The 26,169-nt window shown below is 55.3% G+C and overlaps 9 protein-coding genes across 9 annotated transcripts; 8 read left to right on the top strand and 1 right to left on the bottom strand.

Annotated features, from left to right (window-relative positions):
- Positions 1-2,724: 2,724 nt before the first annotated feature.
- E0L32_012030 (uncharacterized protein) lies at positions 2,725-3,322 on the top strand (the record flags this gene model as incomplete). The annotated part of the gene is made up of 2 exons (XM_031134826.1): positions 2,725-3,119; positions 3,211-3,322. The coding sequence occupies 2 exons, from the start codon at positions 2,725-2,727 to the stop codon at positions 3,320-3,322; spliced, it is 507 nt and encodes a 168-aa protein (XP_030999388.1).
- A 1,363-nt stretch (positions 3,323-4,685) lies between these two features.
- E0L32_012029 (uncharacterized protein) lies at positions 4,686-7,096 on the top strand (the record flags this gene model as incomplete). Its single annotated transcript, XM_031134824.1, has 3 exons — positions 4,686-5,314; positions 5,396-6,941; positions 7,007-7,096. 3 exons carry the CDS (start codon positions 4,686-4,688, stop codon positions 7,094-7,096), a joined length of 2,265 nt encoding a protein of 754 aa, XP_030999387.1.
- Positions 7,097-7,805: 709 nt separating this feature from the next.
- E0L32_012028 (uncharacterized protein) lies at positions 7,806-11,164 on the bottom strand (the record flags this gene model as incomplete). Its single annotated transcript, XM_031134823.1, has 2 exons — positions 7,806-8,867; positions 8,918-11,164. The coding sequence occupies 2 exons, from the start codon at positions 11,162-11,164 to the stop codon at positions 7,806-7,808; spliced, it is 3,309 nt and encodes a 1,102-aa protein (XP_030999386.1).
- Positions 11,165-12,045: 881 nt separating this feature from the next.
- On the top strand, positions 12,046-14,455 carry E0L32_012027 (uncharacterized protein; the record flags this gene model as incomplete). Its single annotated transcript, XM_031134822.1, has 5 exons — positions 12,046-12,119; positions 12,187-12,319; positions 12,385-12,669; positions 12,734-13,529; positions 13,584-14,455. 5 exons carry the CDS (start codon positions 12,046-12,048, stop codon positions 14,453-14,455), a joined length of 2,160 nt encoding a protein of 719 aa, XP_030999385.1.
- A 720-nt stretch (positions 14,456-15,175) lies between these two features.
- On the top strand, positions 15,176-16,960 carry E0L32_012026 (uncharacterized protein; the record flags this gene model as incomplete). Its single annotated transcript, XM_031134821.1, has 5 exons — positions 15,176-15,465; positions 15,696-15,937; positions 15,994-16,245; positions 16,319-16,760; positions 16,828-16,960. 5 exons carry the CDS (start codon positions 15,176-15,178, stop codon positions 16,958-16,960), a joined length of 1,359 nt encoding a protein of 452 aa, XP_030999384.1.
- Positions 16,961-17,402: 442 nt separating this feature from the next.
- On the top strand, positions 17,403-17,972 carry E0L32_012025 (uncharacterized protein; the record flags this gene model as incomplete). The annotated part of the gene is made up of 1 exon (XM_031134820.1): positions 17,403-17,972. The coding sequence occupies one exon, from the start codon at positions 17,403-17,405 to the stop codon at positions 17,970-17,972; it is 570 nt and encodes a 189-aa protein (XP_030999383.1).
- An 895-nt stretch (positions 17,973-18,867) lies between these two features.
- E0L32_012024 (uncharacterized protein) lies at positions 18,868-19,697 on the top strand (the record flags this gene model as incomplete). The annotated part of the gene is made up of 2 exons (XM_031134819.1): positions 18,868-19,423; positions 19,495-19,697. The coding sequence occupies 2 exons, from the start codon at positions 18,868-18,870 to the stop codon at positions 19,695-19,697; spliced, it is 759 nt and encodes a 252-aa protein (XP_030999382.1).
- Positions 19,698-20,114: 417 nt separating this feature from the next.
- Positions 20,115-20,750, top strand: E0L32_012023 (uncharacterized protein; the record flags this gene model as incomplete). The annotated part of the gene is made up of 1 exon (XM_031134818.1): positions 20,115-20,750. One exon carries the CDS (start codon positions 20,115-20,117, stop codon positions 20,748-20,750), a length of 636 nt encoding a protein of 211 aa, XP_030999381.1.
- Positions 20,751-22,801: 2,051 nt separating this feature from the next.
- On the top strand, positions 22,802-24,733 carry E0L32_012022 (uncharacterized protein; the record flags this gene model as incomplete). Its single annotated transcript, XM_031134817.1, has 2 exons — positions 22,802-22,867; positions 22,952-24,733. 2 exons carry the CDS (start codon positions 22,802-22,804, stop codon positions 24,731-24,733), a joined length of 1,848 nt encoding a protein of 615 aa, XP_030999380.1.
- Between the last annotated feature and the right edge of the window lie 1,436 nt (positions 24,734-26,169).

Here is a 26,169-nt window from a genome sequence, read left to right as displayed (position 1 = left end):
TGAATACATCCCGGTTTGGTAGGACATGGCCGAAAAAGGGGAGAGTCCGCGATCCGATCTTTTGGTGGTTTTGTTAAAAGAAAAAAAAAAAAAAGAAAAGCCGATCTCTCTTGTCTCTTCTTGTTCTATTCTCGGAATCAATGGGGTGAAATGTGTCTCGTGATCGTATGGACTTGCGCCGCCTCCGGCGTGCCACGTCGTATATACACTGGAGACTACTACCGGTGCAAAGACTTGCCGGAGAATGGTGCGTGTCTCAGTTCTACTTGGTGTCAGTCAGCGCTGGAGGCAGTGTTTCTGCATCTCTTCTGGGCAGCCGCTTTGGATCGACGGTGGCACGAACAGGGCACTCCTGCTGCGACGTCCACAGCGAGACAGATCCGTCCGGGGTCCGAGGCGCTGGACACGCTTTTTTCCCACACAACTTCGGCCCTCCTCAAGGGAAGGAGACGGCAGTGCACTATCTGTGTGACGCACGTACATGTACGTCAGGGGATCACCAGGTGTCACGGGACGTGCGGAAATCCAAGCGCGCAGTGGCCCTCCATCCTTGATCAGTATACCTGGTTCGTCACTGTGTGACGGTTGTCGAAGATGAAGACTGGGCCGGATTCACTGTGCTGGTTGTCTCTGGACAGCTGAAAATAATCGTTGCGGAAAAGGAGAAAGTGTCAGAAGGACTTTTACGGACAAAAGTGAGACTGACCATCTCGACTGCAAGCACTACGACTTGTCTTCATAAGCTTCACAATGGCCTAAGACCCGGAGGCACTCCGGTATTCCACTCTTGAGGATTCGACATCTGCTCCGCTCTGCTGATTAATGACTGCAGTCCTAGCCATCGCCGCGCCCCAGTATGCTCACCTGAAACTGCCGTCCACCGAAGTAGAGGTTAAGAATCATCTTCCTGCTTGCATGTACGTAGATGGATACCACTGCTTGCTGATGTGGTGAACCTGGTAGCCAGGTTGAAACCTAGAACGCTCTTGACCAGAACAACAACCCTCTCTTCAGGATTCCATAGTCTACATCTCTACTCTTAGTACATGTTTCCTATATGTTGATTCACTCATGGATGGTTCCACCTAAGCGATGAGAACCGCCTTTAGGTTAGACCTACTGTATGAGCGACCTCGTCGTAGCATCTGAAGCTAGGTCCTATCTTTATGAGGGAATGACCTTGAGCGATTCATGAGAGCTATTAGATGATCTATATCAAGTATATCGTAAATAAGATTTGTGCGTAGACGAACCGTCTCTTATCTGTGTTGCAATGACATGCCATAAATACCATTCATATCAGGATCAAATTGTACTATGTGCCTGTCAACGGTGATGCGGATAGATAAGGCTGCTCGTCCTGAGATATACTGTGATGATCTTTGGCAAATGATGGCTTGACTTTTTCTGTAATCTTCCTGTTTGACTAGAAAATGTCAAAGCCTTCCAAGAAAGATGCCGTTCCCTTCCGGTTGTCTCGCGAGCCTTGTCACTGTTTCGGCCTTGGCAAGTATAAGCATCTATCTGAGTTGGTATTTAATTCTTGGTCTACCTGTTAGGTACAAGCCAAGTTACACTGTCGATACGACACAGTTAAAGAGACACAATAAACACAATACCTGTGTTCTAGAGACACTGTGACAGTGACCAGTGATAAGGACACAATTGTCATCGTGGATTGATCAACCACAGCCCTCTGACCGCAAGGCCCTCAAGCCTGACAGCCGTCTCCGATGTGGGTCCGAGGCCCGGAATCGGTCCCGGACTTTTTGACCTCTTGACCATGGTTCGGCTGCCCTCTGCAAAGTCAGACTGTGTATGCTCAATGATCGGATATAGTAGCAATGTACTAGGCTCCTATCCTGTGGCCGATGGGTCAACTCGTCCGGACGTCCGTATGCGCGAGTTTGCGAGGCCGGATGCGCGAGATATCTCCTCAACAACAGACGCCACAAAATTATCACAATGAACGGTCCCTCGGCGGTGAGCAATCCGCCCTGCAAGCCACTGACGAGAGGTCGTTTGGATGCGTACAAAATGGCTGTCCTCCCGCTCTCTCGAGTCCGTCTCTCACACTCATTCACACCAAGACTCCAGAGCCTATTCTCCATCAAAGAACTCGACCTGCACGCGCAAACATACACACAACACTAGCCCACGGGCACAAGGCCAAAGAGAATGCCGACCTTCCTCATTCCTATCGTACCCAACAAGGACACTCAGGAATGAGTTGCTGTATAATAAGCATAGACGGTTTAGCTCGGATTTTCTTTTATGAGTATAAGCATACCCGAGAAGGTTCATCGCAATCCTATAGTGCATTTTCATCTGAAGTATGTTCTTTTCAGATGTTGCGTTAAATACTGGCCCCCATATCTGCTGTCAAATTTGAAAACTACTTCACTCCATTCCCCGAGGACTGTATGCAATGCGTATTTGATTCCACAATAATAGATTGATATTGCCTGCAAGGACGGAATCCCGCCAGGGGTGATTCGAAGCGTGTATGTATGTGTGTCGTCTGTTGTTATCAAAGCCTTATCGGGGTTGTCGACGTCATCAACTTATAACGTTATACTCGCCAGTGGCACGTCATAGCTATCCCACCTGCCATCTATTAACACTCTTATACATCGACTGAGGGCTAACCTGTGAGATCCTAGAATCTTTGAAGATTGCAATCTATCAATTCTCGCATTGAGTGTCAAAGGTACATCATATACAATGGGACCCGCCGCCCAGCCTCGAGTTTCCGAAGCCTATACGACCGCTGGTAACCCGGCCGAAATCAACCCGGCCGAGGAAGCCGCCGCATCCAAACAAACGCGCGGGGGACCGGTCGTTCAGAAGCTGGGGCCTGACGATGGTCCTGACAAGAATGACGCCTTGCCCTCCTCTCTCGGACAGGGAGTCACGCCCTCTGGCCATAGCGACGGCAGGGGTGTGATCGGTGGCGAGAGGTCTTCCCAGCAGGTGAAGCAAAACGAGAACGTCGATGCCGAGCAGCTGGCGACGTTGTCAGAGGGCAAGGTTGCGGACGCAGTGCAGAGGAAGAGCGGGACACAGAGGCATGGCGATCAGGACGCGCACTCTGACGACTACGCCGCCGATCTCGACAGGTAGGTGGATATGGGATCTGAGCTCCCTTCTCTTTGTCAAGCAGCTCCTGAAGTTTCTGTGTTCAAATGCTGATGAGAGACTCTGGAACAGGAAGAAGGCCGAGCAGGCGGAGGCAAGAGAGGCCGTGAAGGAGGAGAGAAGAGCTGGGCAGGGGTTCGATGATGGCATGGGGGCTGGGAGATCTGGGGTCCAGGTTGACTGAGAAGGTTGCCTTTCGGTCTCTATTTCCCAAATTTATCGAAACAATCTCTTGTGCGGATAGGACTATTATGGGACATGGCAATGCATGCTGGATGATGTGTACTCTCTCTGACGTCGTTGTGCGTGTTAGTTATGAACTCCAACAGACTTCATCACATATCCAGAGGCGATGCCCTCATGAGTCTTTTGAGAATTTGAACTGTGAGTATACTTCAAACACTGCAAGTGTTGTCTGCTACGTTTATAGATCGCTGCCGAGGCTTGATGGTGGGCTTTTTAACAGAGTTTCATTTTGGGCCGGGTGGGGAGCATCTCGGGCAAACCCGAAGATTTGCAATCTCTGTTGCGGCGGACGGACCGAGGCTCTCGTGAGAGTAACGACCGTAGGACATCTGAAGTGAGCACGATACGCCTTGCTCACGTTAGGTGATTATACGAACATGTAAATATCGCGGCCAGATTTCATAAGTGAGAGGTCAGAGCAAGAAGACCGTCTGGTCCAAGACATGGCTCGGTCCAGACACTCCGAGCAAAGACACTTCCAATCACATCAAGCAGCTTCAGCTCCAGGGGGGTTCAAGGTTGGCTTAGCGCGCTGAGCCTAGTGCCATCTGGAGCTCCCAGATCCCCCGCACGCGGAATGCTTGGCTGAGCTTGGCCTGGCGATTGCTGGGGCAGCTGAAAGATTGATGCCTCGGCTCCGGCGCTCAATTCTGCTGCTGCTCGATGAGAGCAAGCAAGCTCTTGGGTAGATTCTCGCTCTGCATGTGTTGCAGATCCTTCAGGCTAAGCTAGCACGCTTTTTCAGCAGCGAGAACGAGCGTCTTGTTGCAATCAAGTTGTGGAGGAGTAGTGGTGGAGGTGTGGCGGAGAAAGCAAAACCCCCGGGACGCCGGATGCACCAGCACCACCTCGACCACAACGATACATTCGACGAATCTTGACGAGCACACCTTGCATGAAAGTTACCGAGGTAAGGCGTGCAGTCAGATAACGTAGAGTTATAGAGCAGAGTCAACGTCGAAATGCCTCAAGTGCTTTTGAATAGGAGTCGAGATCTTTAATATTCAGATCGTAGCTTGGGGTCCACGCCGGATGGAAGGATGCCAATTTCTGCTCCTAACGTACCGCGCAGGATGGCACCCGTACCACCCATACCACCCATACCACCCTGAAAAGCAGGGCTAGGTGCCCACTATTCGCACAGCTACACCACTAGGAACGCCCGTAACGTGCAGCTACGGCGGGCATCACGAGGAGCTCTTCCAACCTAAAATCATTGCGTCATCCCCACCTCCCGGCCTGCACGGCTGGCCTCGTCCAACGAACAAAGCAGGTAGGTGGCCAGGTGCTCGAGCTCCCCCATGCGACCTGTGCCAACCTCCCGCCTCCGTCCTGCCTATCCTTCTCGTCGCCACCACTCCTACAAACCCACGACCTCCAGAGATTTCTCTATCTCGAGCTCGAAAACCGCTTGGCTGCTCATTTTCTTGGTCCCCGTTCTCGTCGCTCTTTGCCTCCAGGACGCACGACGCAAGCAGGCTACCGCCATGTCGCATCAGGAGCAGGGCCTGATGCCGCTGCACATGGTGCAGAAGCCGCCATTCACCGTCGAGGTATCGGGCTGCCAGCCCGTCAAGGGCGAGACCATTCCGCGCCGCCACCCCAAGGCCCAGAATGGCCTGCTCAAGTACCCTGCCGAGGGCGTCGACACCGTCTACAACCTCCTCAAGCGCAGCGCCAAGGTCTACCCCGACGAGCCTGCTATGGGCAGCAGGAGGCTGATCAAGACGCACAAGGAGATGAAGAAGGTCACCAAGGTGGTCGACGGCGAGACCACCCAAGTCGACAAGGAGTGGACCTATTTCGAGCTCTCCAAGTATTCCTATATGACCTACTCTCAGTACTGGGAGCTCATCCAAAAGCTCGGCGCCGGCCTGCGCAAACTCGGCCTCTCTAAAGACGACAGGCTTCACATTTTTGCAACAACAAGGTGAGTGTGGCATGCACAAGACGTTTTCAAATAATTTGCAATCACCAAGTCGCAATGATGGGCTGACAAGTCTACCGAAAGTGCGCAATGGCTGGGTATGTCCCATGCTTGCGTCTCGCAGAGCATGACCATCGTGACGGCATACGACACGCTCGGCGAGGAAGGTGTCGAGCATTCTCTCCTCCAGTCCAAAGCTACGGCCATGTTTACCGATCCCCATCTCCTCAAGACGACCATCAACCCCCTCAAGAAGTCAGCTGTCAAGTTTGTGATATACAACGACCTGAGCAACCAGGGTGTTTCGGAGAAGCAAGTCCAAGATTTTAAGGACTCTCACGCACACATCAAGGTCATCAGCTTCTCAGAACTCGAACGCCTAGGCGAGGAATCACCAGTGGACCCGACCCCTCCTACACCCGAAGACCTCTTCTGTATCATGTACACCTCTGGAAGCACTGGCAAGCCGAAGGGCGTACCGATCTCGCACGCCAGCTTCATCGCCTCTGTCGCGGGCCTGCACGCGGTCGTTGCCGAGACCGTGTCGCACCGTGACTATGTCCTGGCCTACCTTCCTCTAGCTCATATCTTCGAGATGGCGCTCGAGCACATTGCGCTCTTTATTGGGGGCACGCTTGGCTACGGGTCCCCTCGGACGTTGGCGGACACTTCTATGCGCAACTGCGCCGGAGACATGCGGGAGTTCCGCCCTACCATCATGGTCGGCGTCCCGCAGATCTGGGAGACGGTCAAGAAGGGTGTCGCGGGGAGGGTCGACAAGTCTGGCGCCTTGATAAAATCGGTGTTCTGGGGCATATATCACCTGAAGTCTTTCCTGGTCGACTGGAACCTCCCAGGACAGACTGCGTTCGACTTTGTCTTCAACCAGGTCCGCGCTATGACCGGCGGCCGGCTCCGATTCATCTTCAACGGCGCCAGCGGGATCGCGGACGGCACACTGCACTTCATGAGCATGGTCGTCGCGCCCATGATCCAGGGCTACGCTCTGACCGAGACGTGCGCGAGCGGCGCGCTGGGCACCCCGCTGCAGTGGACGGGCACCGCCATCGGCCCCGTCCCCGCGGCCGTCGAGGTCAAGCTCGTCTCCCTGCCCGAGCTTAACTACTCGGCCGAGAGCGAGCCGCCGCAGGGGGAGATCCTCATCCGCGGCAACGCCGTCATGACCGAGTACTACGAGGACCCCGAGGAGACCAGGAAGGCCCTCACCCCGGACGGCTGGTTCAAGACGGGCGATATCGGCGAGTTCGACAGGAACGGCCACGTCCGGGTCATCGACCGCGTCAAGAACCTCGTCAAGCTGCAAGGGGGCGAGTACATCGCGCTCGAGCGCCTCGAGGCCATCTACAAGAGCGCCGACGCGGTGCAGAACATCATGGTCTACGGCGACAGCTCGCACGCCCGGCCCATCGCCATCATCTGCCCCGCCGAGAAGGCGCTGGCCGAGACGGCGGCGCGGCTCGGCGTCGACGAGCACCGCATGCACGGCGACCCCAAGGTCAGGCAGGCCGTGCTCAAGGACCTGCTGGCCGTGGGCCGTAAGGCGGGCCTGTCCGGCATGGAGATGGTGACGGGCGTCGTGCTCGTCGATGAGGAGTGGACGCCTGCGAATGTGAGTTTCTTTCTTTTGCATCGGACCAATTGTACGGACGCGAACTGACTTGACACTGCGAATAGGGAATGGTCACGGCGACCCAAAAGGTGAACCGCCGGGCGATCAGGGAGAAGTTCAAGAAGGAGATTGACGAGTGCTTTGGATCCGACTAAACCGCGAGGTCACGGGCGAGGAATGATTGATATTGATACGGAACGCATCATGATTCATTTCTTACTGTTCAGTACTACCAAACATGATTGGCTTTTCCTATGTTCTGTCTGGGAACCCAATCCATTCTTACTCTGGCTTAAACTAGCGATTACTTGGGTAAATGAACATCAGGCTTCTTCTTCTTCTCTCCCCTGGGAACATCACATCGCTGTTTCCGGTTGGACCTGGCTCATCTCGATTTACTGAAACACGCGTGGGCATTGATTGCAAGGTTTTTGTGAACTGTTTTATTGTGCTTTGCTGACATGGCCACGTTCCTGAACATGTGCCCTTCCCCCCCCTTAGACAAGAAAGGTACCTTCCCTTCCTTCCGTGTCCAAACTCCTGCCAAATCGTGAAAAAGAAAAAGAAAAAAAAATATGAACAAAGTCGCTGATGATGATGATGGTGATAAAATAGGTTATCGACAAGAAGCAGAAGACAGAACAAGATGGACGTTTCAGCTATGAGTCTCGCTGCAGATTCCGCGCCATGAGCGAGACGATCCACATACTCATGTAATATGCTTGTAAAAAAAGAAAAGAGAAAAATCGAACTCTCATTAAAAAAAATCAGAAGACCTCAGAGAGATTCACAGAGCAAGAGGATCCCTGGACGCCGCAGACACACCCTGTGAGCTCACTAGGTTACAAACCCCCGACCCCCCCTTCAATGGGAGCGGCGCTTGTAGAACAGCATGTACGCGCTGGACCCATTATACTCGTCCATGAAGACCTTCTTGAGCGCCTCGTTGGGCTCGTTGCGGCCATTGAGGGCGAGCTTGACGGGCTTGACCTTGTGGTCGTCGAACTGGTGCCAGGCCGAGGGGTCGTCGGATGCCTCGTCCCGCACAAAGGCGCGGTAGTGCCCGCTGGTCAGGGTGCCGCCGTGCACGATGATGCAGTAGCAGTCGTAGGCGAAGGGTGCCGTGAAGGGCTGCATGTCGTCGACGAGGTCCGCCGCGATGCTGGCGCCGGCCTTGGGCGGAGGAGGAGGAGGCGACAGCGGCAGCGACAGCGGGGCAGTGCCGTTGCTGCTCGTGCTGTGGTGGCGGTGGTGGTGGCGGTGTTGATGGTGGGGGTGGATGGGAGACTGCTGCTGCTCGGTGGCCTGGACGGTGTAGGGCGTCAAGTCCAAGTTGCGCAGGGGGAAGGTGACTGTATTGTTCTTCTTCCGCGACATCACAGTGTCGGAATAGTAGTTCATCTCGAAACGCTTGATGGCGATGCAGAGGCGGTCGGGCAGGCGGCCAAACCTGTGCCGGCGCTCAGAGCTGCCTCGCGTGCTGCACTTGTCGCATTTGTAGTCCTCGAGCTGCTCGGTCCCATTGTCTTCGTCCAGCAGGTTGTACAGACTGACCTCGCCGTCGAACTGCGGGGGGATCGACGTGAAGACAATGTCCGACGGGGTGATGTTGCTATTGTTGTGGCCGCAGACTGTGCAGTGCGTGGTCACGACCTCCAGGCAGCGCCAGTACTTGTCGATAATGCTGTCATTGTATTGCTTCCAGCTCCTCCAGTACGTGAGAGCGCTTGCCAAGGCGCTGAGGCCGGGATCAGGTTGTTGAGGATGGCCGGTCCGATTGCGGACGCGGTTGGTCTCGTCGTGCAGCTCGGCAAAGAGGAAGGCCATGAACTCCTGCGCGTCTTGTTGCGCGGTGCCCCCAAAGATGAGGTGTTGGCCCTTGCGATTGCCATTGCCATCCTTGGAATTTATGTGGTAGCAATAGTCCTACTCTAGATTAGTTGAGTACAGGTACTGAGCCTTTCGGGGAGACTTACCATAAGAGTCTTAGCCTTGATGGCTTCAAACTTGCCCTCCTGCATCCAGTGGAATAGGCTCGAGATGATCTTGGCCATGAGTTGCGGGTGCGCTATCTTTTCATCTGCCTTCATCGGTACTCTCCAATTGTTGACCCACTGCCCGCTCGACAACTCGTCCGCAAAGGCCCCAGAGTTGAACAGCGCTTGGAAGGAACTGTTGCCGTAGCACCAGTTGCCTGGGTTGTACAGGCCGATCCTGTTCTTCTTCTTCTTGCCCACGCCAGCCGTACTTCTCTTAATCGACACATAGCGGTCTTCGTCTTCTGTGGCGAGCGTGTCGCTGTGGTTCTGGCGAGGGACCGCGGGCGCCGGCCGAGTTGGCGGTGAAGGCAAGGCCGCATACGCATTAGGCTGGCGAGCTGAGGCAAAGGAGTGGCGGGGACTCTCGTTGTCTCTGACGGGAGATGTCATTGACTCCTGGAGGGCGGACACGGGTGGGAATCGTCGCAGGAAGTCGTCTTTGGTCCGTATGAACCCCGCCTGTTCCGGGTCCTGAACGGCTTCCTCCCATCGTTTGGCTTCTTCCGCATCCTGAATCGGTTTGGTGGCATTTCGCCGCGGCCCAGGCCTTGGGCCAAGCGGCCTGGACCTCTTCAGCTGCCGAGCACCAACGCTCGATGTTGTCTGTAACGAATTGGGCCCGACGAGATCTATCCAGGCTTCGATGCCGCCCTTCAACAGCTTCAAAGGCCTTGTCTCTGGACTGGAGCTCTGCGTGAAGTCATATAATTTGAGAGCGTTCCAGAGGCTTGACAGTGCTATCTCTGCAGGCGTCTCCGGGCTCTTCTGAATTCTCTCCGACGCATCGTCGTAGAAAACGATCATGTCAAACTCGTGCCTCCTATCGAAGAGGTTGTGTTCGGCCTCTGGTGCGAGTATCATGCTTTCAGCAATCTGACTAGCAGATGGGTTCTCGCGCTGCAAAATATCACGCTCAACACAAATGGTAAACTGGCTAGGGATGTGCCCCTCATCGTACTGATCACGAGCTCTCACGTCGATCAGGAGAATACTGATGTCCCTGGTACCTGCCTGCATCAGGTCGACTAGGTCCTGAGCATTGATATCATCACCGGGCGGTATCACGGCTTTGGCTTTCCGAGCTGGTACATGGCCACTTCCACCGGTATGTGTAGCGTTGAAGTAGTCATGGGTGCCCGGGGTCTTGTTTTCGCCGGAAATTGAGACTACCGAGTTCGTCCTGCTGTACATGCCTCTTGGAGTTCCTGTCAGCGGCGCGTGCCCAATATCACTAGAAACAGAGCCCCTTGCTGGACTTGGGCTGTATATCGCTTCCGGCACCTTGGGCATGTCTGGCAGTGCATGTGGCATTGGAATATGCGACGGGGCACCCGGCATGCCTCTGGGGCCCGAGGGCCGCGCTTGGTGCGTCCGAGGTTCTTGGCCCAACGCGCCGTTTGCACTCCGAAGTTTGGCGAAGCGTTCATTCAAGTCCACGGCAGCCTTGCTACCCTCGACTCCACTGCTGACGACCGGTCTGATACTGTTTCCGTGGAGCGCTTGCGGTTTAGGCTGGATGGCAGGTCGAGGTTTCGGCCTCGGAAGAGATGTTGGCCTTTCGTCGTGATCTCTCGAGATATGCTGAACACTCGAGTCCACAGATTGGCTGTGGGATCCATTTGAATTGGGTGCGGCCCTGCCAGCAGCATGAGGAGCTGTCTCGTGGGAACCATTGGCCAAGTGGAAATTTGCTGGTCCTACGCCTTGTCCCTGATCCTGTGAAGATGGCCGAACCCCAGTGCGTTTGTTATCTTCCTTGATCACCACTTTGACCTGGTCAAACTCGGCACTTTTGGCGTCGATGCGGCCTATGAGAGTATTGTACCGTGCCGCCTTTCCCTTGTTGTCGGATCGAAGTCGCAGCCAGTCTTTATGGGCCGGAATGACATGTAAGGTTATGATGGACGCCTTCACGTATTCTCTTAGAGCCATATCCGGCCGGCCGAAATCCTTCAAAGACTCGGCCATCTTTATGCTGTGCTCGGCGGACTCGAGGACCTTCTCGATCGACAGGTTGTCCATCTTGACATCGACATGGAGCACGTCGTCAATGTGCAATAGGGTACGCTTGGGGCCCCCTGAAGGGGCCCTTTTATGGAATGGCCCCGGTGCGCCATTGGAGAACGTTCCCTTGGGCCCATCAGTCAAGGCGGTGTTTGTGACGGCCGTGGTGGACGGGCTCATCTTGACTGGTGGCGATGAGCGGTTTCAACGGTGAACACAAATCATGGCGCGAGAGCATGACTTGTTCGTGCGGGGGTCGAACAATTATGTACTTGAGCAGGCTCTGGCAATTGTCGCAAGGAGATCTGGGTCTTGGGTCGAGGCTTTGTTTTCCGCAAACGTGAGGTCGAGGTGAAAGGCGAAAGCGAACAAAGAGATAGAGATGTGATGAAGGCTGGTTGCGAATGCTCACTTGGTCACCAGCCGGCTGTGGTGCTCGGGGGTGGGGAGCGATAAGGTACACTGCCAATACCTTGCCGATAAGGCCTGGTGCAGACCATCTGACCGCAGGTCTTTCTCCAAAATGGAGTACTGGCCAAGTACAGGCGTGTGTTTTGGCGGACTGCCCCGTCATTGTGTCAGTGGATTAGGCCACGCATAGTACCCAAGACAGGCTGCGCTACAGGGGAGGATCCAATTCTAGGCAAACACTGGGACCAGCTTCGGGCGGGCTTCTGGTAGTCCCCGCCTGGGGGCGAATTGCATGTGCGCCAACACCGCCGCGTCTCCAGCACTGACGCAAGCTGGAACAAGGCTCCAGCCAATCCAGACCTCCACCAAACCCGACCTTGGAGCTAACCTTGCCTTGGGAGAGGCTGAGCCAGGACACCTGGATCATCACTAAGCTGTCTCCAGCCTACCACTCTTTCTGCGACATCATTGCGCATTCCCACTCAAGCTTGCAGACTACAAGTACTTTTCGACCTTCCAGGAGATCCTCGCTCCTTGGCAACAAATATTTTGTTTACTCGGCCGCCCTCCCGGCTCTTCTTTGTTGTCCGAGACAGACACATCTACACAAACAAAACGTCATCTGCATCCCCAACCCCGTCGCTGGCAGGATGATGGGCTGGTGGTCCTCCGGGGCCAACTCGGCTCTCGACGAGCAGATCGAGCGCGCTACAAGTAGCAGCTTGTACGTTTGGAAGGCTGCGCATTGCTGATGTCCATGAATTTTATACTGACCAGGCTCGTCGCTGCAGGGAAGATATAGCTCTGAATCTCGAGATCTCCGACATCATCAGATCCAAAACGGTCCAGCCCAAGGAGGCGATGCGCTCTCTCAAGAAGCGCATCGGCAACAAGAACCCCAACACGCAACTTTCCGCGCTCAACGTACGCTTCATCTGCAGACCACCGACTATCAACCTACTTCGATGCACCGGCTGACACCTTTCTAGCTGACGGACACTTGCGTGAAGAATGGCGGATCCCACTTCCTCACCGAGATTGCCTCCCGGGAGTTCATGGACAACCTGACATCGCTCCTCAAAGTCTCGGGCCCTGGCGCGATCAACCAAGATGTGAAATCCAAGATCCTTGAGCTGATACAGCATTGGGCTGCCGCGACGGAAGGCCGGTACGAGCTGAACTACATCGGCGAGGTCTACAAGACGCTGCAACGGGAAGGATATCAGTTCCCACCCCGCGTCAGCGTCGCCAGCAGCATGATCGACAGCAGCGCAGTACGTTACAGACCCTGCCTGAGGTTAATGTCCATCTTCCCGAAGCTAATCATGCCTTGACCAGCCTCCCGAGTGGACCGATTCCGACGTATGTATGCGATGTCGAACCGCCTTCACCTTCACGAACCGCAAGCATCACTGCCGTAACTGTGGCAATGTTTTCGACCAGCAGTGCTCCAGCAAGTCGATCCCATTGCCGCACCTTGGCATCCTGCAGGCTGTTCGAGTGGACGATGGATGTTATGCGAAGCTCACCGACAAGTCCTCTCGCGGCAGCGGTCCGCCTGGCTACGACAAGTCGCATTCGAGCCCGACGTATCCCCACAAATCGCGGACCTCGTCTTCTATGCAGCCTAGAAATGCGCGTGTCGATGACAGCTTTGACGAGGATCTGAAAAAGGCTCTGGCCATGAGTTTGGAAGAGGTTCAGAGCCATTCAAGGGGGTATGCGCAGCCTTCGGGCAGTGATCGAACTCCAACGCAGGCGAAGGTGAATGGCCGCTCGTCATCTCCTGCGCCCAACCCCGCAGACGAGGAAGACGAAGACCTCAAGGCAGCCATTGCCGCTTCTCTCGCCGACATGGAAGAGCAGAAGAAGAAGCATGCTGCTGCATTGAAGGAACAGACGCACAGCGCGAACAACACGACCTCGACACCATTTGTTCTTCCAAAGAATGACTACGAACTAACTCCTGTCGAGGCTGAGAACATCAATCTCTTTTCTACCTTGGTGGATCGACTCCAGTCTCAACCACCCGGCACCATCCTCCGCGAACCACAAATTCAGGAGCTGTATGATAGCATTGGAACTCTACGGCCGAAACTTGCTCGCACCTACGGTGAGACTATGAGCAAGCATGGTGAGTTGCTCCACGGATCATTGACACGAAGTTCGGGCTCTAACGCGCTTGCAGACACCCTCCTGGACCTACACGCCAAGCTGTCAACGGTGGTTCGCTACTACGACCGGATGCTGGAGGAACGGCTGTCAAAGGCATACAGCCACCAGACGTTGGGTGGCTATAACTTGCCGCCACCCAGGCAATCTTCTGGCCCCTACCCGAGCCTGCAGGGACCTGCGCCTACCACTGCCGGTCCTGCCGAGAGCTTTTATACTGGAGAACAGCAGATTGATTATTCCAGGGCAGCGTCGCAGGCTTACCCACCTCAGGGGCAAGGGCAGTTCGGCGGCTATGATAAGAGAGCATCTGTGTCCATGCCCTCTGCATACCCTCAGCAGCCCCAGAGGAGTGACAGCTGGAGGGAACCGAGCGCTCCAGGACAGCCATATTCTGCTCAGCCAGGTTACGCCCCGCGGGATTCTGCGCCTGCTCAGGCTCCCCAGGCGCCCGATTCGGTGGGGGCGACTCCCATCGCCGACCCCAATGCGAACTTCTACTTCAATCAACCACAAGCCCAAGCTCCTCAAGCTACCCCGGGCCCCTCTGAGCCTGCTCAGTCCCCATATCCAAATTTCCAGCAACACTACCAACCATCTCCTCTTCAGACACCAGCCACGCTACCTGCGCAACCATCCCAGCCGCAACCTCCGGTGGCCCAACAAGCACCACCGCAACAGCATGCGCCGTACTGGAGTCATCCGGCAGCGCAGCATCAACAGGTTCCGGCGCCGGCTCAGCCGGCTCCGCAGCAGCAGCAGCAGCAGTGGCAGCAAGGCCAGGCTGCTGGGTATAATGCGTATGGGCAGGAAGCATTCCCATCAGCACCCCAGCATGCCCCTAAACCGCAGCAGCCTGTGGTCGAGGAGAGCTTGATTGAGCTCTAGTCCAGGGCGTAAGATAGAATAGGCCCGCCTGGCTGGATTTTTCGATGTGTTGTTGGTGCCACAGAGGCTCGCAGAGCAGGTGACTGCTGCATGGCACAATTTGTTTCGCAGGAGGACGGCGGTATCTGGTGGGCTCGTCCACCAGGCTGGGACTGCATCTGTTGCATAGATACCTTACACTTTCCTGTTTGTTAACAGCGACAGAGATCAATATTGAGAAAGCGCTTCCTTGAATTTCTGTCTCACATTGCATCGAAATGGTATCGTGAAAAGGTCAGGGTCCCTTCCACTCGTGGGGAAACTCCACTTCGGTCACCTATCCCATACGTGGAATTACTATGTTAGCTTGATGCTGAGTTGGGTTTATTATTTTCTGTTTCATATTGACAATGGCCCATGGCTTGCTGAACTGTTGAGGTTGACAAATTCAGCAACAGTCACGTCATGGCTAAATATGCTGCTGGCCATTCAACCGGGATCGTCCAGAGATAACCTGGTCGTCAGGCAATCTCCACGCCTCACTGCCCCAAGATGACCCCCGATGCGAGGGGCCATCGTACGCATTGAGCAAGGTCCCAGGCCTATTCCGCTACTCTAAATCGGGGCCTGATCATCCGATTGCCGGGTTCCTCGGAGCCGATGATGAGCGATCCCGGTAGTTGAGCTCATCGTCTGACACATGTCTGGGTTTTCGTTTTTATTCCCCGGCGGCCCCCATTGATGCGAGTCTCTCGCCGGGCCAAGCATCGCCAAGCAACCGTTTCTCTCCGCAACAAGCTCCGGGGGGAAGAGAAGAAGGAAAAGTATGCGTCCCCCGTTGTGTTTCTTGGCAGTGGCCCTGCCCACCGTGTTGGCCCAGCTGAGCGGCCGGGTCGGCCCCACGACCAGCACGGCCAGCAAGCGTGCCAAGGTCTGCGATGTAACCAAGTACGGCGCCACGGCTTCCAAGACGGCGGACATCGGGCCGGCGATCGTGTCGGCATTTGCGGCGTGCAAGAGCGGAGGGACGGGTGAGTTGCACTTTGACTGTGTGGCACAAGGGAGCTGCGTTCAGGGGCTGATGTTGAATCAAAGTATACGTTCCGCCAGGAGACTATGGTATGTCGACCTGGGTCAGTCTGAGTGGTGGACAGGACTGGGCTTTCCAGCTAGATGGGATCATCTACAGGACTGGGTAGGTTCTTGCGTCGTGGCAACGGAGCTTGTTTTTGCTGGACTTGCTAATTTCCTGTTCATGCAGTTCGTCCAGCGGAAACATGATATACATCGAAAAGACCAAGAACTTTGAGTTCTACAGCAGCACTTCGAAGGGAGCCATTCAAGGAAACGGCTACGAGGTTCACAGAGGTATATCAAATCAATTCTGCGATTTAGACAAGGCTGGCGGACTAAATGAGACCAAAGCTGGCAAATATGGCGCTCGCATCCTAAGGATCAGCCGTGCGCAGGACTTCTCGCTGCATGACATTGCTCTTGTCGATGGTAGGATCCCCTCGGAGAGAGGCTTTCAAACTGGCAATCAGCTTACGCTTTGACAGCACCCCAATTTCACCTATTCTTCGAGCAGTGTACTAATGGCGAGGTATACAACACCATCATCCGCGGAGGCAACGAAGGAGGACTTGACGGTATCGACGTGTCCGGCTCCAACATATGGATTCACGACGTCGAGGTATCCAACAGGGACGAGTGTGTCACGATCAAGAATACTGCCAACCATATGTTGATCGAGAACATTTACTGCAATTGGTCTGGGGGATGCGCCATGGGCAGTCTCGGCACAGGTATTGGTAAGTCATTTCTTCTCAACCCCTGTCGGGCCAACTTCAAGAATCTCCGATCGCCTGACTCGAGAAACACCAGACATCTACAACATTATCTATGACAAGGTCTACACCGTCAACAGCAACCAGATGTTCATGATCAAGTCCAACGGGGGGTCAGGCACCGTCCGCGACTGCGCCTTCACCAACTTCATCGGGCACAAGAACGCGTACTCCCTCAACATCGACGCGCACTGGACCCAGCTCAAGCTGCAGCCGGGCAGCGGCGTGCAGTACGAGAACCTCAACTTCACAAATTGGAAGGGCTCGTGCTCCGACGGCGCCCGCAGAGGACCCATCAACGTGATCTGTCCGGACGCACAACCGTGCCACGGCATCACGATCAGCGACTTTGCCATCTGGACCGAGTCTGGCTCGAGGGAGTACTACAAATGCGGGAGCGCCTTTGGCAGTGGTGGGTGCTTGAGACCGGGGGCGGCATCATCGTATGCTGTATCGACCAGCACCGTTGGTGCCACACCGTAAGTTCATGATTTGACTGACTCATTGCGAATAAAGCAGAATTCGCTAACATGGGAACTGCTGTAGGGCTGGGTGGTCTGCGCCCACTATGGCGGCAGATCTCGCGACGCTTCCTTTGACAAACAGCATCCCGATTCCACCCATCCCAACAAGCTTCTTTCCAGGAGCTACACCCTACAGCAAGCTTTTGGGAGGATGACAGTTGTACATGTTTGCGACAAGCCATTAAATGGGCTACCGAAAGCATCAATCCTTTCTTCACAAAATACAAACATTGAATTCACAAAAGTTTGCAAGCCTTCTTTGTATACTTGTCCATGGCTTCAAGGCCAAAGCTGACTAGCTGCGAGCTGCCATAGACTCTTTGTTCTTGAACAAGGAATATCCATAACCGTGTGAATTTGAATAAGCCAATAAAGAATCAAGTAATTTCCGCTTTCGGTAATCTTACCATTACTAGAGTTGATCATACCGACTTTATTTCTCATCTCAAAAAGGGAGGAATTTGAGAGAGTCTGGGCAATCATCATATTGCGGCACATCCTGTCTTCTCGTCTTCGACTGCTACAACAGCTACAGCCCAGCCGCGCAAGCCAAGACATACAATTCATTACGGAAACACACCCAACTTCAAAACCACAATGCTGAAGTCACAAATCAACGAGCCACAGTTTGTGCGAGGGGTCAAGCCGAACGTCGTCGAGGATCAAATCGCCATAGACGATCTCCAAAGACCCGTGCACATCGTGGGGAACGCCGAGGAACGCCGCAAATCCAGACTTTTCAAGCTCGTGGGCCCGTACGCAGAACAGCAGCTCGAGTGGCTGGAGCCCAATCCCGCGCTCGGCGAGGCGCAGCACGCCGCCGACAAGCCGGTCCTCATGGAGTACATGAAGCGAGTCGGGAACAAGTCGCAAAGGACTTACATGGAAGGCAGGAAGATCCTGGCGCTTGTGCGGGAGAGGCGCATCGCGCTGCACGGCTTGAACCCCGGAGTGGAGGTGATCAAGGTGCCGGCCCTGCCGGTCGGTGACGGGGGCCGGAAGAGCAGGGTCTACCCGGTGTTCAATCGGTCAGAGGCGGGATTCCATCGCTACCGAGTCGCGGGGCGGGGACTGCAAATGGTGGATTCGTTCCCCGCAGAACTTGAGGAGGGGATTCGTGGTGAGGACGCCTTGGAGGCATCTGATGTTGAGGAAGCGAGCGCTTGAGCGGATGACCACTGGAGTGTTATTGGGGCTGATGAAGGACCTTGCGTTCGATGCTGTGGATTACTTGTCAATATTGAGCTTCTTTACACTCTTTGAGGCACTTAAGTAGGTAGTTAAGCAAGGGCTAGAGCAGTTGACAGAAGTTCATGCAGAGAAAGCACAATGCGACTCTGCATATGGTTACTGAACATGATACCGGCTATCTGTTCATTTTATTTTTGAATTATTGGTAGGATGAGGAGGTAATTCTGTTATTAGCCTGCTCACTAATATACTACGCTTGTTAGACAAGTTGGAAACAACGTTGACACTGCTCCAATGACATGAGGTCTATTTGGTGCATCGTGGGCGCCGACACGCTACCGTCGTATTCCCCAAGACCAATCGCCGCGACCGGATCCATCCCGTGGCGAGGTGGAGATCGCCCCAAGGCCGATCAGAGTCCGGATCCCACTGAAGAGCTGGATTTCAGTGGAGACCCGGTCCGACGCCGGCTTCCCCTGCAGCGAGAGAAGGTCCGAGAGGGAGGCTTAGTTTTCTGCACCAGCTGGGAGATCGTGACTGAGTACAGGAACGCGGCCCTCATGACTCACCGCGGGTTACCCCTTCAAGAAGCTCCGACAACTCATATCTCGTAACAGCATTGCTTGACAAACCTACGTTACATAGCCGGCCTTTTCATTCTCAATAATTTGAGATTTACCTGTCCGATCCCGTATCTCAGACTTTAAACATCTCAAACCCGCTGGAAATAACTCATCTGAACCGAGTCCAGGACTAGGACACCCTCACCTCACAACACCGGACCACCAACCATCGGCCTCCTTGAGCCGATTTCACTCCTAACAAGTCATTTGTTTACTTGGCCGTAAACCCCTCTCCCACGGAACCAACAATGGCACCGACGCTTCACCTAGTCCGCCACGCGCAGGGCTTCCACAACCTCTGCATCGAGAACCACCAGCTCCCGGACCCGGACCTGACGGAGCTCGGCAAGCAGCAGTGCGAGACGCTGCGCGGGCGCTTCCCGCACCACGACCGCATCACGCACCTCGTCGCCTCGCCCATGCGCCGCACCATCTACACCTGCCTGCTGTCCTTCGCGCCGGCCTCGGCGGCGGGGAGGCCCGTCGTCGCCGTGCCGGAGCTGCAGGAGGTCTCGCTCTTCCCCTGCGACACGGGGTCCGAGCCGGCCAGGCTGCGCGCCGAGTTCCCGGCCGCCGAGGGCAAGGTCGACCTCGGCCGCGTCGCGGAGGGGTGGAACGACAAGAGCGAGGGGTCGCCCTGGTTCCCCGAGTTCGACCGGCTGCAGGCGCGGGCGCGGAAGGCGCGGCAGTTCCTGCGCCGGCTGGCGAGGGAGGCGGGCGAGGACGGGCACATCGCCGTGGTGACGCACGGCGGCTTCCTGCACTTCCTCACGGACGACTTTGACGGCCTCGATGTCAACAATGGTAGGTTTATCTAACAACAATATGTCCCGACCTATTCTTCGCGCAAAGGAGGCGCGCTAACGTTGACGCAGGAACTGGATGGTCAAATACCGAGTGCCGCTCCTACGAGTTTGTCGACCTCAACGGCGAGGATGACAACGCGGCCCTGCAGGAGACCAGAGCCAGCTCACGGGCTCGTCGTGGCAGTGCCACTGGCTTGACAGAGACTGAGCACATGGAGCTCAAGGCCGTAGTGAGAGAGCACCTTAAGGATGAGTTTGGCGGGTCGAAATAAGGTAGTACAGTTACGAAGGAGGGGGGTTTCGGGTAGCTATCACGAGAAAGCGGAGTTTGGCATAAATCAGAGGCATAGATTTGTTCCTTTCGTCAGCAGTACGCGGGGTTAGACTCTGGAAACTGATAGAGAGTGGTACTGGAAGTACTTCCACGTCGATAGTGCAGTTCTAGAAACATCGAGGGGCGGTTGCGCGTCGTATGAGCTCTTTTCCTGCCTGGCGAGGAGCTAGAATTGACGAACCATGGTTCCCGTAAACACACTGTCCGACGTCGAATGGTATATAAGGGAGTGTCTACCACTCTGTCAAGGACTCGCTGTTGATATTCTGCTATCTTTCTCCCAGTTCGGATCTTGCCACTGCACACTTTAGCCTCGAGAGACCCAGGAACCTACGACTGACACTTCATCTCGATAATGTTCTCCTCAAGCACATATAACGGCGGCATCGACATGGAAGCTCAAGGAGGCATCAACGCGACTCCACCGCCCTACCAAGCGGACCCTGGACCCGGAGGGAACAAGGATGAGGCAGCATGTTTCTTGAGCAGTAATCTGTGTCCAAGTTTGATGATGTGTTTATCTCCTCAGCCCTGCCAAGACTGGGAGGGACAGGACTGGTTCGGTTCCATCGAGTTTAAATGCAGCGACATACCTGCGCTGATGAGAAATGGCCTGCATTTTGCAGAGGCCAATGTTCAAAGAGAACAAGGCTTCATCGTGTCGCCACCTAAAGGGGTCCCTTCTCAGACAGAACCCCTGACCTACTCGAGAATTTGGTTCCTTCGGAGTACAGGACCAGGAACACCTAGTTGGACTGCACGGCTGGAGATCGACGCGAGGACGCTGAATACGCTGTCGTCGATAAGAATGGACGACCTCTCGGCAGCCAACGTCGCCATGTGCAAGGCCTGGAACAGGAGAGGAGAGATGGTCTATGTGTTTGAAGCTATGGACCCGGATCGGCGGTGCAATGCTATCTATGGCGAGCTGCCACTGGAGGGCTGGTGGCCGTGGCCAAAGCAAGACGACAAGACTCCGAGTGGTTACTGAGCCCGCGGAGGAGGGCGTCTTTCCGGGGAGTCATCTTTCGGGTCTGGGTGGGACGCAGACGGAGGCGTCGAGAGAAGCGCGCGGGTCGGCTGCTTGGTAGTCAATGGGCAGGAAGGCAACTTGGTTCTTGGGCGCTTAACTGAATGCATGGAAACTTGGAAGGATACCCAGTTGGAGCGACTGTCTAGAGAGAATGATAAAACGGCTGTCAAGGTCAGCAACCTGTTAACTGGTGATGCTTACTTACTCACCAGGCGATACCTCAATGCTACCACTGCATGTCTGTGCTCTAGGACTCGGAAGGGCTTTCCCACTACCTACTTGTAAAACCGAATGGCTTTGATAGATAACTAGTCAAGTGCTTCTGCTAGCAGCCTGTCAACTTGAACTACCTATTAGTCTAGGTAATCTGACCATCACTTGCTTGTTTCGTACAGAGAAGTGAGGACTCCCGGAGAGCGCATCGCCGTTGGTCCAGTGTTTCAAAGATAAAGCGCTGCCCGCTGTGCACCAATTGACGGCTGGCGGCGCTGTCTCAGGACGTCGGAAAGAGCTTAGCGCCCATGTTCCTGCATCCCAGTGGCCAGTGGGGGATCCAGATTCGCCAGGCTCGGCCCAGGTCTCACAAGCTCGACAAGGCAGCACACAAGACCCAACAAGGCACGGCCGGCCACTGGTTGGCACTTCCCCAACCCCTCCGGCCCCCCCCCACAGCGGATAAAGCGGCTAGCGGCGCCCTGGCTTAAGCACGCGTTAGGCCACATTGGACCCCCAGCTCCACCAAAACCCCCTGGACAGGACCCCTGACAGCTCTGCCATTCTGCCCAATCGCCTTCGAATCCTGCCCCGGCTTGGACCTCGACTCGGCCCCAAGTCAAGCTTTAGGAGAGATTGTCCTGATCCTCCGTGCTCACTGCGTGCGTGTGCTGCCGCTTCTTTATGCGAATCGGGGGAGGTGGTGTCAGTGTTGGGTGTCCTTCCCCTTTCCCCTCTCGCCATTCATTCATTCCAACAAAGGGCCGGCCGGACAAAGAGGCCTCTCTCTCTCTCCATCCTCGTCGTCTGATGTCCATCTGAACAAGACATCCATCCATTCCTCAGCGGTTTGCTGAAGTCCACTCATTCATCATCCATTCAGCCATCCGTCAATTGACTCGACTTGCTTGCTATTGTCGCCCACTCTCTCTTATTGTTTGCGAAAAAAAGCCCCGACCAGCAAGGCACGCACGGCGCCTTGTCTCATCCCTCCCTCATTTCTGATACCCCATCCCCTGCGTATACTGCTCGGCGATCAAACACCAGCTCCTCGGCACCCCGTCAATCATCGCCTTGCGTCTCGTCTGCCTGGCCCTCCTGCGTCCCTCATTGCTTTCCGTCACTCTCTCCGGCGCTGCATCCAGCATCTCAGCACTCTACCGACCAAGTTGGTAGTTCGCTTGGGCCTGAACCAGGCTCGCACCCTGTCCACTGTCGGCCCATTCTCCAGAGGAGAAGCTATGCGTTGATCCGCCAAGAAGAGCTGTTCCCACGGAAATGTCGCCCACAGTCTGAAGGAAGACCAACACGTCTCGCCGTGTTTCGCATCCCTACGCTCGCTCTGCCTCGAGGCACAAGGGGGGGGGCGGCCCTCAACAACAACAATTTGTTGCGTTCCCTGGTTGACGTCTTTCCCTTCTCTACCCTGCACCGGACCGGCGCTTGCCCCATATACCATCGTCGTCGTCGTCTCTGCGCGACTTCGTTCCTTCGTCGACAACAGCACAGTCGACTAACTTCGCAGGCGAGGAACGACTGTGCGGACGGCGGGACCGGTTCTTTCACGTCTTTCAGCGATACCGGTATCTCGAACAGCGACACGATACCCAAGGGGAACGACCGGTCGACCTTGACCGCCGACACTCATTTCAGTCCAATTTGATTCTAGGGACGCCTTCTAATCAGACCGTGCGACTGCGTCCACGGCTGTCCTTCCTTTTTTTGTTTTCAACTTTACATTCTCCATCTATTAGGCCGGTTCCTTTTGAAGCAGCTCGCTGCGTTCAGTCATCGTCATGGGTTTCCTGAGCCACTCACGGAAGAACGAAGAAGTTCGCCCCGAACAGAAGTGGGACTACATTGTAAGGCACTGTTGATCCCACATGGATGTCCAATTCGAGATGCGGCTTGCTAATCGTTGTGTGTTTGTGTGCGTCGTGGTGTAGAGCATCAATGACTTCAAGTCCACATCTTGCTTTACGCCATTCGCCTACGGGTACCTCTATTTCATGCTCCTCATCTCCATCGCCGTCTACGCTGTCGATACCTTCACTGCCATCAACTTGTTGGTCTTCGACAGATGGTCATCTGAGATCGACCCTACCCAGCTGATCCCGCGTACTGTTTCGAAATGGATCTTCTCGATCTGTATCATTCTGTCGGTCGTGAACCTGGTGTATGAGCACATCCGTGCGCAGCGGGTCATGCGGCGCGGCAGCGTCGCCGAGTGCTACCTGGACAACCTCGCAGTCCGACTCGAGAGTATCCGGATGGGCAAGGGCAGGGGATGGAAGCGCTTTCTGGTCTTTGCCGAATTGACTAAGAGCAAGAAGGGAGCCGAATACGTCGCGCTGTTCACCTACTTCAGCTTCCAGTCGTGGGTCCGTGTAGTCATATGCTCGGGTCCCCGACAGGCAGTCAACGCCCTGACACTCCTCTCCGTGTACAATGCTAAGATCTCTGCACACGGTGAGACCTTCGAGGGAACGCTTCTTGACTTCTTCGACAAGATCAGGGCGCTTGCAGAGCAGGACTACCGGCAGGCTCTGATCCTGTCCGGTATGTGCTTCACTCTGGTCATCTGGGTTTTCTCGGCTCTCTCACTGCTGCTCGCCGTTCTCTTCTTCATTTTCTTCCTATGGGGTTACATTCCTCGCGAGGATGGAGGTCTGACTGGCTTCTGCTCTCGCAAGATTAACAAGCGTCTCATGACCATCGTCTCGGCCAAGGTCAACAAGGCCATCGCCGAGGAGGAGCGGAAGCGGCAAAAGGCCGAACTCAAGGCCGCCAAGAAGGCAGGAGAGCTCCCGCCCATGGAGCTCAAGGCCACCATTCCCAATGTCAGCGTGGACAGCCTACCGCAGATGCCCACACTTTCGCGCAACGACACCATGAACTCACTGTCTGGCCAATCCGCACCCCCTCTGGTCTCGGCTGCGAGCTTCGAACTGGGCTCGATGGACCAGAAGCGCCCGGCGCCGAGCCGCAGCGGAACCATGGCCTCGACTGCTTCCAGCTTCTCCTCGAGGGCTCCGCTTCTGGGGCATGCCGCCGAATTCGGTTCGGGACGCGCATCCCCGGCTCCTTCGATCCCCGCCATCCCAGACCTCGGTGCTCTCCCACCTCCAACCCGCACTGGCACGGCTGCCTCTAACCGCAGTTTTGGCGCGCCTCCCTCTCAGCTAAGCCGGAACAATACCAACGGATCCGGCTTTGGTGCCGGCTACACCGCAAGCCCGGCTACCTACTCGTCAGATACAATGCCTCCCATGCCATCCATGCCCCAGCCCATGCGGTCACCGGCTGGTGGGCCTGGCGGATACTCGCGACCCCCGTTTGCGAACCACTCGTCCAACCTGTCCGGCTCGAGCATCCGCTTCAACCAGGACGATTACTCTTCGACCGGCCGTGCTAGCCCCGCGCCGTCGATGGGATCGTACCGTTCAGGACCGACCTCGCCTCGGGGATACGGCCCGGCCAATGGCGCCCCGTATCCCGTCCGGAGCGCAACCGGCCCCATGCCGGGACCGCGTGGACCTGGCCAACAGTACCCCCAGAGGAATATGACAGCTCCCGTCCACCAACAACAGCCGTCAAACGGCTCATTCAACAGCTTCAACGACATGCCCTCGCCAAGCAGCCAACGAGGCCCCGCGCCCTCGAGGCCGGGTTTTGGAAGCGGCTGGAACACGGATATCGAGTCGCAGAGGGGCCCTGGACGGTACTAAGGATAGACACGGTAAACGGGACGATACGATAGAGAGCTGCGGTTCTTGCATCATAATTCGACTTAATGATATTTTGTCAATGGTTGGCAGGGCGGAGGAATTACGTCTGCCCTTCATGCATTCTCATCATCTGGCATATGCCTGGCGGTGATCTCTGGCTCAGCGACATTTGGCGAGGGGAGGTGGATGGAGCAAACCTGGATTGGAAACGGCTTTTGTGTAAAGAGCCAGATGGATGACTTCTGGAAAAAGAAGCAGAGGGGATGGATATCCAGGCATTCTTTCTTTTCTTGTTCACCCACGACACACACGCCTCTATTTGAAGGGGCGTATACATGCAGCATTAACTTTTTCACAATATCATGATTTTCCGCGATGATACCAAACAACTACTTCCACCCTTTGGCATCTTCTTGTGACGTTCCTTGGACAGGCACTGTGAGAGAGAAGGAAGATGGCAAGGAACAGAATGGGTGGTGTTATGGCGTAGCTGGTGGGCGCCATCCATTACGAATCGCCAGCCGGCCCCCGCTCGTCCACATTACTAAGGAAGCTTACCGGACTTGTACCCTTTGGGAAAGTTTGTTCGAGATGCGCCAACAACAAGCGTGTGTCGAGATAGTCCACCAAGATGCTCGAGTCTCGGGACCAAGTCTGTTTCTTCCATTTGGAATCTGGGTTCATGCGCCCTTTTGTAATTTTATTTGCAATTTCGTGATTATTCAGCAGAGCGCATCGGGATTTGCCTGGACTCGAAGCGCCGAGTACTCTCGTGCAAACTCGACGGTAATTTGTTGCAACGGGTAGGCTATTGATCATGGCTACCGGCATATCACCGATTTTCGCCTTTTGACCTTGACGAAAAGTCATAGTTAACAGGCAAGACGACAAATATCATCACGGATGGATGGAATGACGAGTGAGCGCGCTACGTGACACTCAAGCACTCAGTCAAGGGGAAAGAAAGCTGGATATATATCTAGCTGGGCATGCCATTCTCACCGTCTCTCACGAGACAATTGCTTGCCCAATACACCTACCTGATATTCCTGATATTCCTCCTCTTGATCTCACCAACGATATCATCATCATCCTCGGCACCATCCCACAACCACACCCTCGACACCCGGCTCCTCTTCCTTACCCCGCACATCTCCCCGGACTTCGCCTCCTTCTCTTCATCTTTCTCCCCCTCCTTATCACAGCACAATAACGACGGGATGTCCGTCCTGGACGAGCACGCCGCCGCCTGGCACCCGGGCGAGTCGGCCGTGCGCGCCATGCTCCGCGTGCCCCCGGACCTCAACCCCACGGCGCGCCGGTTGAGGTACTTGGGGCAGTTGCCCAGGCTGCCCTCGACCAGCATCGCGAGCTGCACGTCGGCCAGCGCCTTCTCGCCGTCACCGCTGCCGCCGTCACCGCTCGTCTCCGCCAGC

The sequence above is a fragment of the Thyridium curvatum genome (assembly GCF_004353045.1).
Source record: "Thyridium curvatum strain D216 chromosome Unknown NODE_131_length_62048_cov_80.332860, whole genome shotgun sequence".
Lineage (NCBI taxonomy): Eukaryota > Fungi > Ascomycota > Sordariomycetes > Thyridiales > Thyridiaceae > Thyridium > Thyridium curvatum.
This window is presented reverse-complemented; position numbering and strand designations above follow the sequence as displayed.